Source organism: Micromesistius poutassou, assembly GCF_964030765.1.
Source record: "Micromesistius poutassou genome assembly, chromosome: 5".
NCBI classification, from domain to species: domain Eukaryota; kingdom Metazoa; phylum Chordata; class Actinopteri; order Gadiformes; family Gadidae; genus Micromesistius; species Micromesistius poutassou.
Window position 1 is genome coordinate 7,305,111 of NC_140275.1, and position 13,735 is coordinate 7,318,845.

General features: G+C 46.0%; 1 protein-coding gene across 1 annotated transcript in view; it reads right to left on the bottom strand.

The window, feature by feature from the left end:
* Positions 1-13,735, bottom strand: part of fras1 (Fraser extracellular matrix complex subunit 1) — a 115,090-nt gene that overhangs the window by 35,480 nt on the left and 65,875 nt on the right. The window contains exons 22-38 of the mRNA XM_084468494.1: positions 13,544-13,690; positions 11,580-11,720; positions 10,787-10,927; positions 10,368-10,508; positions 8,778-9,060; positions 8,442-8,526; positions 7,604-7,927; positions 5,647-5,803; positions 5,320-5,495; positions 4,583-4,699; positions 4,331-4,445; positions 3,226-3,363; positions 3,095-3,127; positions 2,817-2,948; positions 2,614-2,730; positions 2,229-2,476; positions 1,602-1,753 (exon numbers count right to left, since the gene is read on the bottom strand). Of these exons, the coding sequence (XP_084324620.1) occupies positions 1,602-1,753; positions 2,229-2,476; positions 2,614-2,730; positions 2,817-2,948; positions 3,095-3,127; positions 3,226-3,363; positions 4,331-4,445; positions 4,583-4,699; positions 5,320-5,495; positions 5,647-5,803; positions 7,604-7,927; positions 8,442-8,526; positions 8,778-9,060; positions 10,368-10,508; positions 10,787-10,927; positions 11,580-11,720; positions 13,544-13,690 (2,647 nt within the window). The remainder of the gene's footprint in view (positions 1-1,601; positions 1,754-2,228; positions 2,477-2,613; positions 2,731-2,816; positions 2,949-3,094; positions 3,128-3,225; positions 3,364-4,330; positions 4,446-4,582; positions 4,700-5,319; positions 5,496-5,646; positions 5,804-7,603; positions 7,928-8,441; positions 8,527-8,777; positions 9,061-10,367; positions 10,509-10,786; positions 10,928-11,579; positions 11,721-13,543; positions 13,691-13,735) is intronic.

Consider the following 13,735-nt stretch of genomic DNA (forward strand, 5'->3'; position numbering starts at 1 on the left):
TCATCACGCAGGAGCCCAGCATCCAGGCCAGTCCACTCCTCAATTCACCCCCAGAGACGCTGTGCATCTGTGGGACTAGAGCTGTCCCAAACGATTATTTTTCGAACGATTAATCTAGCGTTTATTTTTTCGATTAGTCGACCGATTATTTCACATTACTTGATCAATATAACTTTTCACACAATAAGGATATCAAAACATTTCTTGTTAACATATCAATATTTACTAAACATTTCTTTAACATTGGCACTTTTTTGTGCAATTAAATTGTGCAAACTGCAAAATAATGCATTCTGATGTCAGATGCAGCATCTAACAAAATAGCAAAATAAATAATAAGAAGTCCCCCAGGAGGAATATACCAAAAATTAAAACATCTACTCGTGTGTGTGTGTGTGTGTGCGTGTGTGTGTGTGTGAGAGAAGGTCATCTTCGTTGTTATATGATTGCAGGTGTAGCCTACTGGGCTTGTGCTTGGGCTTGTGCTTGCGCACGAGCACGCGCACGGGACAAGCCGATAGGAGTATAAAAGAAGTCTCTATTGAACAGAGAAAATAACTAGACAATAGTAGTTGCTGACTTATTTTCTTAACTATATACACTCCTATTAGTTTGTCCCTCTCCTCTCTTAGTCACATCTTCATGGTACATCAGTATCCACATGTACCATGAATTTGTACTGATTGCGCAATCTCGCGCTGAAATTGTAGAGGTATACGTTTAAGCCAGCGGTCCATTTTTGCATTAGTCTACTGAAAGCTCATAGGCTATAGCGATGGAAATAATTGCCACAAACAGCACATGGGTCGTGTACAACTTTTGACCGGGAGAGAACGAGAAGGAGCAAGCGCAAAGGGGTTCTGTGTGCCTGCGTGCGTGTGTGTGTGTGTGTGTATGTGTGTCAAAGATTGTATGAAGGAGAGATGCGCCACTGAAATCGGAAGATGGTTCATCAAGTGAAGTCAATAGAATGTATGAGAAGGAAATCGAGTCAAACGAAAGTGGCTGATTATGAACAAACTTGTCTTCGAGATGGACGTGTTCTAACGCATTTTTAGTCAATGACATGTTACACAGTATATATTTGACCATTTAATTTTTTTAACTTTAGGGGAAGCTGAGCTTCCCTTGCAGCCTTAGAGAAATGACCACTGATTCTGACTATAGTTCAACTTTAACTGTCATGAAATGGGAGGTGAGGGCTGGCACTACACTACCAACTGTAACAGACAGAGAAGGAGAGAGCTGCTACTACACAACCAACTGTAAGAGACAGAAAGAGAGAGCTGCTAATGCACTACCAACTGTAACAGAGAAGGAGAGAGCTGCTACTACACAACCAACTGTAACAGAGAAGGAGAGAGCTGCTACTACACGACCAACTGTAACAGAGAAGGAGAGAGCTGCTACTACACGACCGACTGTAACAGAGAAGGAGAGAGCTGCTATTACACGACCGACTAACAGAGAAGGAGAGAGCTGCTACTACACGACCGACTAACAGAGAAGGAGAGAGCTGCTACTACACGACCGACTGCAACAGAGAAGGAGAGAGCTGCTACTACACTACCAACTGCAACAGAGAAGGAGAGAGTTGCTACCGGATGCGCTGCTTGTTGATGTCCTCCATGGTGAACGTGGAGTACTCTGCCAGTTCCTGCTGGTCCTGGGGGGACAGTCCCCGGGTCAGGAGGCCGTACATCGGGACCGAGACCAGCTGGATCCGGATCTGCTGGTCTGGAGACGAGTTGTCCTACAGGCAGAAGACCACCGTCCGAACTTCAGCCTGGAGGCGTTAACTGTAGTAGCCTTCCAGTACATCTCCAGAGCTCAGTGTTGTTAGCTCAACTAACATCATGGGTGTAGGTGGACTCACTGTAATGCTAGGCTAATGGCTAGCTATGTTACCGTGCAGGCTAGGCTAACGGCTAGATGTATTACTGTGTACGCTTGGCTACCAGCTAGGTGTGTTACAGTGTAGACTAGGTTACCTGCTAGGTGTGTCACAGTGTAGGCTAGGCTACCTGCTAGGTGTGTTACACTGTAGGCTAGGCTACCTGCTAGGTGTGTTACAGTGTAGGCTAGGCTACCTGCTAGGTGTGGTACTGTGTAGGCTAGGCTACCTGCTAGGCAGGTACACAGCTAGGTACACTGCCTAGCCTATACAGGTACACAGCTACTTGTGTACCTGTATAGGCTAGGCTAACAGGCTAGACTTGGTGTGTTACCGTATACGCTAGGTGCGAGCGCCGCAGTACGGTGCTGCTCTTCTCCCCGACCTCCAGGGACAAGACGGCCCCCGGATCCTTCCTGGGTCCGTCGGCCCCAGCCCCGAGGACCACCACCTGCACCACAGTGGTTGCCATGGAGACGCCGTCGCTGACAGAGAAGGTGATGGCGTCCTCCTGCGTGGAGAGTCCGGCGTGCTGATACTGAAGAGCGTTCCTCGTCACGTCGCTGAAGCTGAACACCTCCCCTGTGGAAACACGTGTCATGGATCAACCTCACCAGGGAGGACAGGTGTGAGGCACCACAGCATGTGTGTGTACCAGTTTCCATGGGTGTGCGTGTGTGTGTGTGTGTGTATGTGCGTGCGTGAGTGTGTGTGTGTACCAGTCTTCATGGGAATGTCCGAGCGTAGCAGAGTTCCGTACTGGGGCGTCTCAACCACCTCAAACTCCAGATCATCAGGAGACGTGTCGGCGTCTGCTACCGCCAGCTGCTGACCTCCTACAAACAAATTATTAGATACATTACATGTACTATATACATTGTGTGTGTGTGTGTGTGTGTGTGTGTGTGTGTGTGTGTGTTACCCAAGCTGGCCCCTCCCCCCAGGCTGACCTCCAGCTGGGGTTGGAGGACCTGGAATACGGGGGGCTGCTGGTGGTTGGAGAGCAGGAGGATGGAGAAGTCCAGCACCCCAGTAGTATGCTCTCCATCGGACACTGCGCTCACACACACATGCATACACATGATACACACATGTGTAGAGGAGGAGAGAAGGCGTGTGTAGAGGAGCAGAGGGGAGGTGTGTGTAGAGGAGGAGAAGAGGAGAGGAGGAGAGGAGGAGAGGAGGAGAGGGGAGGCATACCTGTGAAATAGACGCTGAGTGACTCTGGCAACCCTGTGGGAATAAGACATGTTCTGAATACTACAGACATCCTGTGTGTGTGTGTGTGTGTGTGTGTGTGTGTGTGTGTGTGTGTGTGTGTGTGTGTGTACCAGTGAAGGAGTACTGGTACAGCTCCTGCAGGTGGGCGGGGGCTGCGGGGGGGCGGTACAGGATCTTTCCGTCGTCCACATCGGCCTGCGAGAAGAACCTGACCGCCTCGTACGGGACGTTGCGGTGCTCGATCGCCCCTGGGTCCGCAGAGAGAGACAGAGAGGTGACATCAGCGTCAGGTGTGGGGTTGTCCCTCATGTGGGAGAGTGCCTTCATATGGGAGTGGCCCTTCATGTGGGGTTGTGAACTTTAATGGGGTGATATCATGCTTTTTCGACTTTTCCCTTTGTTTTAGACTGTTATATGACGTATATATACATGTTTTACATCTGCTAAGCTAGAAAAATTGGAGCCCGAGCCAGGGGGGTGTGCCCACAGAGAAAGCCCCTCAATAATTGTGTGAAACAGCTTGCTTGCGCTCAAACTTTACTTCCGTAACAGTGTGACGTCAGTCTGTGCAGTGGGCGGGGCTGAAGTGCAGAAGTCCCGCCCCCTGGCTACCCGCAATGTTTACAACTTCTCGGGGGTGTGAAATTGACAGACGCATGCGCAAAGCGTTCAGAAAATGCAGGCAGGTAGCAGAGATGGAGTGGCAGCAACAATGACCGTCACATCAAACAGACAAGTCACCTCTGACAGAGATTAATGTGTGCAGTTATAGTTGTCGGACAGCCATGTTTTAAGGTGTGCTGTAAAGGTGGAGTATGTATGTATATCTTTGATAGTGGTAGGCAGTGGTAAGCAATACAAAAAATTCCAATTTTGTATTGCTCAAACAGAAAATTATTTTTGACCAAATGTGCTTTTCCTAATTAGGATTAGAAGGTCACCTCGTGTGGTGCTTCTTGTGATCTGATTGCTGCTGTTACGTTGGAACCGGATTGTAGTACCCCTGAATGCAATTCTTAACCCTTAAAAATCATGATATGGGATCTGTAACCTGGGTTGTACAGCTCTGGAGAAGAAGAGCTGTACAACCATCATCTTCACAGTTAATTGGTAAACAGTGGTGTGCTACAATGCTAACGCAACAGGGTGAACTCATGCCAATAAAACTATTTTGAATTGAATTGAAGACAGACAGACAGACAGACAGAGAGAGACCTTGTCCTGGCAGTAATGGAGTGGTGATGTTGTAGATCAGTTTGTGGCTTGGAGATTCAGAGTCGATGAACAACAACGCTGAGGACGTTATCTCCGTGACCTGGTCCTCTAAAGCCTGGAACACACACACACACACACACACAAAGACACACACACACACATTAATAAACAAACAGACACATATTAATACAGGCAATTATTATATCAGTAAAACAGGGCTCTTAAGTGTGCAAAACAGTCCCATGTTCTGACCGTGAGCTGTAGCTGGCAGTCTGGGTCCAGCTGTGGCACTCCGGGCCCCTGAGAGAGTACCCCGATTGAGAAGACCTGGGGGTCACCCTGGAGGTCAGGTGAGCCCTCCGTAGACACCTGAAAACACACACACACACACATACACAGCAAACATATATAGTAATATGTAGTAACAGAGCAGTCGTAGTTTACAGGACGTTTTGTGAATGGTCAGCTTAAAGGGGTGATCAGGGTCACACTGTGCAGTGGGCGGGATGGGGGCCTTAAAGCGACTTGATACAGATCAGACCGCTTTTGAAAGATGCTGAAATTGTAGTACCCCCAAATGCAATTATTAACCCTAAAAAAGCATGATATGGGATCTTTAAGCAGTCAACACATGATCACCTCATGGGTTGGGTGTAGGTTGGGTGTTCAGATCTCATAGAACATGTATTTACTCAAAGAAAGCCATCAGCATATCGCTTCTGTTGGTTTTAGAATGTCAAACAGAGCTGTAATCTGATTGGACGTACTTCAAGGGTTCAGCTTCAACTGGGGTGCGAGTGAAATATTGTTTGAACTCTGAGGGCAGCATCAAGGTTGGAAATCTGAGCTTTCTGCTACGCTTGGGGTAGCTTCACAGTTAGGCTGGGCTTCACCGCTCAACTCCGTAAGAACACAATGACAGCTCCTCATGTGTTGATGAGATACCCCTCCTTAGTGGTAGGACGTCCAGGAGGTGACCTCACACTGACCTGGAAGTGGAAGGTGTCTCGCTGGGTGCCGTCTCCAAAGTGTCTGTACCAGACAGCTCCGTCATTGACGTCCTGCTGGGTAAAGGTGGAGGTGGAGGTGAAGGAGGAGGAGGAGGAGGAAGAGGAGGAGGAGTCCGCTGGGGCGTCCGCTGGCATGGGTATCAGAACCACCTCACCTGGACATGTAGGAGGAGCCAGGAGCACGGTTAATGACCATCTTCATCACAGCTGCTTGCATCCATATGCATCTCCATATGTTTATGCATGTATTGTTGATATAATTCTGCTAACATGTTATCAGCATGTTAATAGCAAGTGAATTGTTACCGTGTTGGGGTTGTCCGTTGAGTGACATGATGCTGTATATAATGTCGTCAGGGGCGGTACCCTGAAGTTCCGCCTTCAAATGCTTCTGGCTGAGTTGGACCATCCCCCCCTCCTTCACCCACGACACTGGGATGGAGCGAATCTTGGGAGATAGGGTCTGTACAAACGCCGACACACACACACACACACACACACACACACACACACACACACACACACACACACACACACACACACACGCTACATTTAAAGGAAAAGATAGATATGACCCAATTTCTGTCAACACCATTATATCTATAGTCTAGCATGAACCTAGACTCTAGAATAATCTGTGCACTCTGGAATCTAGAGTGTAAACACCCTTATTTAGAACATTGGTTCAGCATTGAGTTTGCTGAACCAATGTTCTAAATAAGGGGCCGTGTCCCAATTCAGGGGCTGCATCCTTCGAAGGACACATTTGAAGACCTCATACGTCACAGCGGCGCGTCAAGTGCTGTCCCATTTCGAAGGGTCCTTCGAATGCGAGATGCCGAGATATGCAGCCTTCGTTTCCCGGATTTGAAGGACCCATCGGATGGATCCTTCATGGCCCAACGCATCCCAACATTCCTTGCGCGTTGGATTTTTTTTCAGATTTGTTTTTCATTTTAAATATGTATATAAATAAATATCTTTATTGTCAAAGTTCAATGACATTAACGCTAGACATATAACGTTAAACTAATTAACGTTAAGCCAACGTCCTCTCTTCCTCTTCACCCGGCGGTGAATCTTCTCCCACTCCTCCAATAAAAGATAAAACATAACAAATAAAATTATGATTTCTGGCTCCATATTTCTCCTCCACTGTCCGGTTTGAACCGCAGCTGTCAGGGTTGCTAGGAGACAGGAACGGCGCGTGGTCACGCAAGGTAAAGGACGTTAACGGCTGGTTACGCAATCCGGAAATGTTCGGCCTTCGGTGTGGCCTTCGCAGTCTACGAAGGCCACACCTTCGAAGGACGTGTCCTTCGAGGACGTGTCCTTCGAAGGACGCAGCCCCTGAATTGGGACACGGCCAATGAGTGTGCACTCTGGAATCTAGAGTGTAGACACCCTTATTTAGAACATTGGTTCAGCATCGAGTTTGCTTGCTTCTTCATGTAGCATGTTTCATTCAAGCAATTGACCCTGTAACATATGTTCATGATGTATTGAAAGTAAAACATGTCAGTATGAGACATGTTGAATCAAAACGTATGTGCACAGTGCCTTCTTGCATTATTAGCTGGCCAGCAGTCCATTTGTAAAGATTGCTTTCTTGGTTACATAACTGATGATAAGGATAGGATTTAGACAGCAATGCATACAGAACACATATCAGCCATTGGAAGACATCGCAGGATAATAATAATGTTTATTTTAGATTAAGCCTGAACAACAGTTCAACAACAGCCTATACAGCCGCCCTAACAACAGTCTTAGCAACATCCTAGTCACAGCATTAACAGCGTCCAAACAGCCCAGCAACAGCATAACAACAGCCTAGAAACAGCGTAAAAAAAGTCTGACAACAGCCTAGCAACAGCCAAACAATGGCCTAGCAACAGCCTTACAACAGCCTGAAAGGTTAGATGATTCTTTGCAACAAGAAATAAATCCTTCAAGTCCAGCTTCGCCAGCAAAACAACAATAAAAGGCACAAAAATCAGTTTAGGAAACTAATTTCAAACTTGACAACTCAATACGGTTCAATCACATGGATATGTGCACACACACACAAGCTGCGTGCACAAGGTGTGTGCATGCATCTGTCTGTGTGTGAGCATGTGAGCCTGTGTGTGTGCGTGCACATGTGTGTTACACCTTTGCTGATAAGGTCTTGTCTGTCGACTGTAGACAGAGATAAAGAGGGAGGTACACAGAGAGAGACGGGGACATAGAAAGGGCGACAGGTAGAGTGACCAGGGCCTACCATGTGTGAGATGAGGACCATAATGGGGATGTTCAGGTAGTGGTGCTGATCGTTGACCTGCAGCATGAAGAGGTCTGTGTGGGTGGGGGAGCCATCGTGGAGGTACACCACCTGACCCCTGCTCAGCTGCTCCAGACCGAACCTCCCCAGCTCCCCGTTACCATGGAGACGGGTGATGTGGCCGTGCTGGGGCGGCTCCAGCACCACAAGCAGCACCTCGGCTGCGTTGTCGTTGTCCTCCAGGTGGAGCACTTCCTTAGTGATTGTTGCCATAGCACCCGGAGCATCCACCAGCAGGGGGGCCAGAGACAGCACCTTAGGGGGCTGGGACACAGGAACCAGGAAGAAGTAACTAAGTAAGTAAATACACAAGTAACTAAGTAATTATGTAACTAAGAAATAAATTAACAAAGTAACCAAATACACAAGTAACTAAGTAATTATGTGACTAAGCAATCAATTAACTAAGTTACTAAATATGTGAGTAAATAATGAACAAAGTAGAGAACCAAGTAACTAAGGATGCTTTCACCACTCTAGTTTAGTCTATAGGCTAGTCCCACATAGAATGAAAGTCATATTTTTGTGTAGTTTTAGTCTGGTTGTGGTTCACAGTAAACACATGTGACTGGACCACAACTTGAGCTGCTACTGGCATATCCCTTCCCTTCTAGTTTATCTAAAACAAATTTAAATACATTGTTGTTTTTATGGACTTTATTCCCCACATTTGAGTGCTGTTCTGCCTGGGTGTCTAGCAATCATCAGACTTCTGCTGAATTCCGGGTCAGTCCTCATGCACTCATGTCGTTTGTGTCTGTATCAATAGTATGTGTACCTGTGTAGAGACAACCTGGACAGCAACTGTCTCTGTCTGAGACAACAGCTGAGGGTCAGCAATACACAGAGTGAACTGGTCTCTCCTGTACACACACACACACACACACACACACACACACACACACACAGAAACAGAGATAGACACAAACAAACACACACAAGCACACCCACAGGTTTAAAATCAGCAGTATTCAAATAAAATCTGCACATGCACATTAATATACATTTCGCACACTCACTCAAACACACACACACACACACACACACACACACACACACACACACACACACACACACACACACACACACACACACACACACACTGCCTCTATACCTGGGCTGGTCCTGGGTGTGTGTGTACACCACCTGTCCGTTCTGGAGCTGGTTGAGGGTGAAGGAGTCTCCCTGAAGCAGATCCCTCCTCCCCTCTCCTCTTCCCCCTCCCCCCAGCAGCAGGAGGTGCCCGGCGGTGGGGGCGAGGATCAGCCTGAGGAGCAGGGCGTCTGGGGGGCTGTCGAGGTCCCTGACCACCAGCAGGCTGACCCCCAGGGGGGCAGAGCCACCCAGTGGGACCAGCAGAGAGCCGTTCACACTCAGGGTGGGAGGGTGGAGGTCAGCTAGGGAGAGAGACAGAGAGGATACACATTAGAGAGAGAGAGAGAGAGAGAGAGAGAGAGAGAGAGAGAGAGAGAGAGAGAGAGAGAGAGAAACCCCTGAACTGAACACATCTCTCTTTTATCATATAATGAATGTATAAATCCATGTTTCCATTGCTATTAATTAATCTATTTATTATATATTTAATGTATGAATCATTATTTGTGTTATTGTAATTAATGAACCATTAAATGCTGCTAATAAAGACCAGTTTAAACACAAGGGCTACTTTCCAAATCGCATACTTTTTCTTTTTACTTGCAGCTACCCTTACAAAGTACTTACTTACTTACATCAATCAAAGGCTCATAATTATATAATTATAATAATTATAATTATATTAAAGTTTTCTCTTTTCAAAACGCCACCTCAAGCGTTTTATTAGCCTTTTTTTTTTTTTTTGCAGGAGAAGGAGGGGTAGGCAGCTGAAAGGAGTTGTAGTGAAACAAATGTTGTTTCGGCTTGGCCTCCGAGAGGACTCAGTGCACGGCTCCTTTAACTTCTCGTGTCCGAGGTTTTTCCTTTTACTTAACATGAATGACGTTGGTGGTTTTTAGGCACTGTGGTGACTTTTAATCACTTAAAGTTGCCGAAGGATTTGTAGACTGGTTCAGCTGTTGGAAGCGTGCACTCAATAACTCTCACGTTCCTCTGCTTGCGATCATTGCGATTCACCATTTATTGATGCATTATGTATCATGGTCAAAAACTAATATAAACAATTCAGTTGCGTTGGTATTTAATTTTCATTTGCTTGTTTAGCTATGTATGACAGTTAACAATGTTGGTGTATTACAATTCATTATGTGGGTAGGCTACTCCAACTTCATTGCTGGTCGATATGTATATAACCATTTATTTTTATATAAATTATTGATGCATTTTTCAAAAATAGTTACTTGGAAGGAATCTAAAATAATAATATAAATAATAATTGTTAAATAATAATAATTGTTGCCCAGATGGCATGAGGAGTGTAATTTAAAGATCACATATAGAGAATCATTGGAGGGGTTAGTAACTTATACTTCCATGGTCGGTAAACAATCCGCTGTCCTTATATAGGTCCATGATTGGAACATACTAAAGGTCTTATTTTGTGTCTGTTTCAGGGAACTTCCTGGTTGTACGATAGTTTGGCTAATAGGATGTGGTGTTGAGCCTCCATGGGACTGTAGTGGGTGGAGCCAGGATGTTGACGTTAGTAAGACAGCCCTATGAGTAGGCCTATGAATCAAAAGAGTTCATCACTGAGCTATATCCTCACCCTGGCAGCTCCTGGTTTTCTTGTTGCCGTAGTAACCGTGTCCACAGTCGGTGGTGCAGTACCCCCCTATCAGGAAAGTCTGGTCGCCACACGTCTTGCAGTGGCCCACGTCTTCACACACCACACAGTCTGAGGAACACGCTGCACACACAAAAACACATACACACACACACACACACACACACACACACACAAACACATACATTACACTACTGCACTATCTGACAACACAGGGAATATAACCCCTAACCCTGCATTGTTAATGCTTTGATTTCCCAGTGCGAAAGGACCCGGTTAACCGATCTTCAAATATTTGTATATTTTGGATATAAAATGTGCTGCATCAAATACATATATTCTTAAACACGTTAAACATTTCAAATGAAAGTGGTGTTTCTCCTTCCAGCCCAGGTTCTTACGTTGGCAGACTTGGGTGGAGGTGTCTGGGAAGTGACCCCTCCCACAGCCCAGCACACACTGAACCCCCAGCAGGGAGTAGGGGGGCTGGCACCGCAGGCACGCCGCCGGGCCCTGGCACTCAGCACAGTGGGCATCACAATCTGGTCACACACACACACACACACACACACACACACACACACACACACACACACAGTTACCACTTGCTGCAGCTGCTCCCCCAATCCTCCACTAGAGGACTCCCTTCTCTTTGGCAGACCTGGATTCTCCCAGGATGTATGACTTCTGCAGCCTCCCTCTCTCTTCAATACACATGATGTGATGATGCTCAACACAGTAGAGTCAGCCTTCATTTCTACAACCCTATTGCAGACAAATCAAATGCTAGGTTCTTCCTCTGTGTCTGTGTAAGATGAAGGAGAGAAGGGGGAGGAACGTGTTTGAAGCTCAGTTTCACCTCAGAAACAGTGGTAAGAGAAGCCATTCAGATCTGTTTACCTTGATTTCCCCTCATCCCTCAGATCTTATGATCTTAAGGTTCTTAAATCCCTTCACATCAGCTCTCAGAGAGGGAGACACAAAATACTCACTCTTATTGTGTGTGTGTGTGTGTGTGTGTGTGTGTGTGTGTGTGTGTGCGTGTGTGTGTGTGTGTGTGTGTGTGTGTGTGTGAGTGAATAAGTGAATATGTGTGTATGTGTGAGTGAGTGAGTGAGTGAGTGAGTGAGTGAATGAGTGTCTGTGTGTGTGTGTGTGTGTGTGTGTGTGTGTGTGTGTGTGTGTTGGACTGACCGAAGCAGCGCTCCCCTCTCTGGAAGGACCCCGGGGTGCATGTGGGGGTGCAGATGTCGTGCTGCAGGACAAAACCCTCCATGCACTGGAGACAGTCGTTGGGCTGAGGACCCACACACACGTTGCACCTCCACTCACACTCTGATGGGGAGGGGTGGTACAGACGCAAGACATCAATAACATAACATTCAAAAGAGTTACAACAGAGACCAATAAAGGATTGAACACTTAAGAGACATAAAGCCAAACTAGTCTTTAGTAAGAGACAATATACTTTAGTATAGTAAATGGGTATCACATCTTCTAACCCACAGCATCACAACCTCTCAGCAGACACACTCCAAAGCATCATCTAACCCACAGCTCCTCCGATCTCCATGGCTAACGTTGAAGCTGGAGACCATGAAGATTCATTCAATTCACAAAAAACATACATAACATGACTTCTGAGCACACTTTCTGGAGGAGGTACATGAACATATATATATGAATATATATGAGCCAGAGAACAAAAAGTTGTGCAGTGAATCTAAAATAGTTATATATAAAATGTTTTATTTTTTAAAAAGGAGTAAAATCAGCATTTGGCTCTGTTTTTATAGACTACACTCAGCTGCATGCTTTGTCAGTAGAGAAATATTAGAGAAAGTAGAGAAATATTCGGCTGAACATATTTATGCATCTGCATATTTACCAGTGCTGTCCACAACACCTCCAACTATTCACCCTTAGATGAAATAAGTGGAAGTGAAATAAGCCACATGGAATGTTACTAATATACATATCATGAATATGTTTATGAGGTATGAATGTTACTAATACACATATCAGGTCTGTCCTCAATATGATAATGAGGTATGAATGATTCCTAGAACACATATCCCAGACTTCATGAATGTCAGTGTTTCCCATTAATTACTTAGACTGTGGCGGCCCGCCATGGTCTAATTTGTCCCGCCACAGTCTCAGAATGAACCGAAAAAAATTCTTACACTTCTCATAATCTCTCATTAACATAATTAAGACCTGTAAAGGCATTTAATTACCAAAGGGCATTAGAGCTGTTTTTCTCAAAGCCCAGGAAAATCAAATGTCCGAATTCAGGGTGCAAAGTTTGTAAATAGGGATGATGGGATTAATTATTTTTTATTTTATTTTCTAAAAAATAAACTAGTTCAACACAGTTAACCACGTTTGCGTAATTTCTTTGATGGCTCAGATGTATGCTCTAGTTGATTTTGTGTTTTCACCATTCGTACCTATACAACCAATGTGTTTATGATTAAATTGTTTACAAGAGCACACAGGTCTTCATAGATCTAGCCTCTTAATTTTGCTTTCAAAGTGCACCAGATTGATGCATTTAACTTTAAAATGTAAAAAAAAAACTTCCGGGGGAGCATGCCGTTGGACCCCCCTAGAGGGTCCAAGATCCACCCACCACAGTCTCTCAAAATCCTGTGGGAAACACTGAATGTTATTAGAGTATGGATGATGTGTGTTTGGGCTTTGAGACATACCTATGCAGGTGTGTGTGGTGGATTCAAGGTGAACCGTTGCAGTTGTGTGTGGTGGTGTTGAGATGTACCTCTCCAGGTGTGTGTGGTGGATTCAAGGTGAAACGTTGCAGTTGTGTGTGGTAGTGTTGAGGTAGACCTCTCCAGGTGTGTGTGGTGGTGTTGACAGGTACCTGTGCAGGTGTGTGTGATGGGGTAGAGGGGTACCTGTACAGGTGTGTGTGGTGGTGTAGACCCGTAGCTGTGCAGGTGTGTGTGTGGTGTTGAGGGGTACCTGTATAGGTGTGTGTTGTGACATAGTGGTGTAGTGGTGGTGTTGAGGTAGTACTGGTGACGTAGAGGTGTACCTGTGCAGCTGTGTGTGATAGTGATGAGGCTTACCTGGGCAGGTGTGTGTGGTTGTGTAGCGTGTACCTGTGCAGGTGTGTGTGGTTGTGTAGCGTGTACCTGTGCAGGTGCGCGTGGTGGTGTTGAGGTAGTACTGGTGGGCACAGCGCTCGTACTGACACTCCCCGAACAGCAGCACCTTAGCAGGGTCCCGACAGGACAGACAGACGCCCGGACCAGAACACGACCCACACTGAGGGTCACATGCTGAGGGGACAGGTACAAGTACACAGAGTTAGTTGGGGTCGGTAA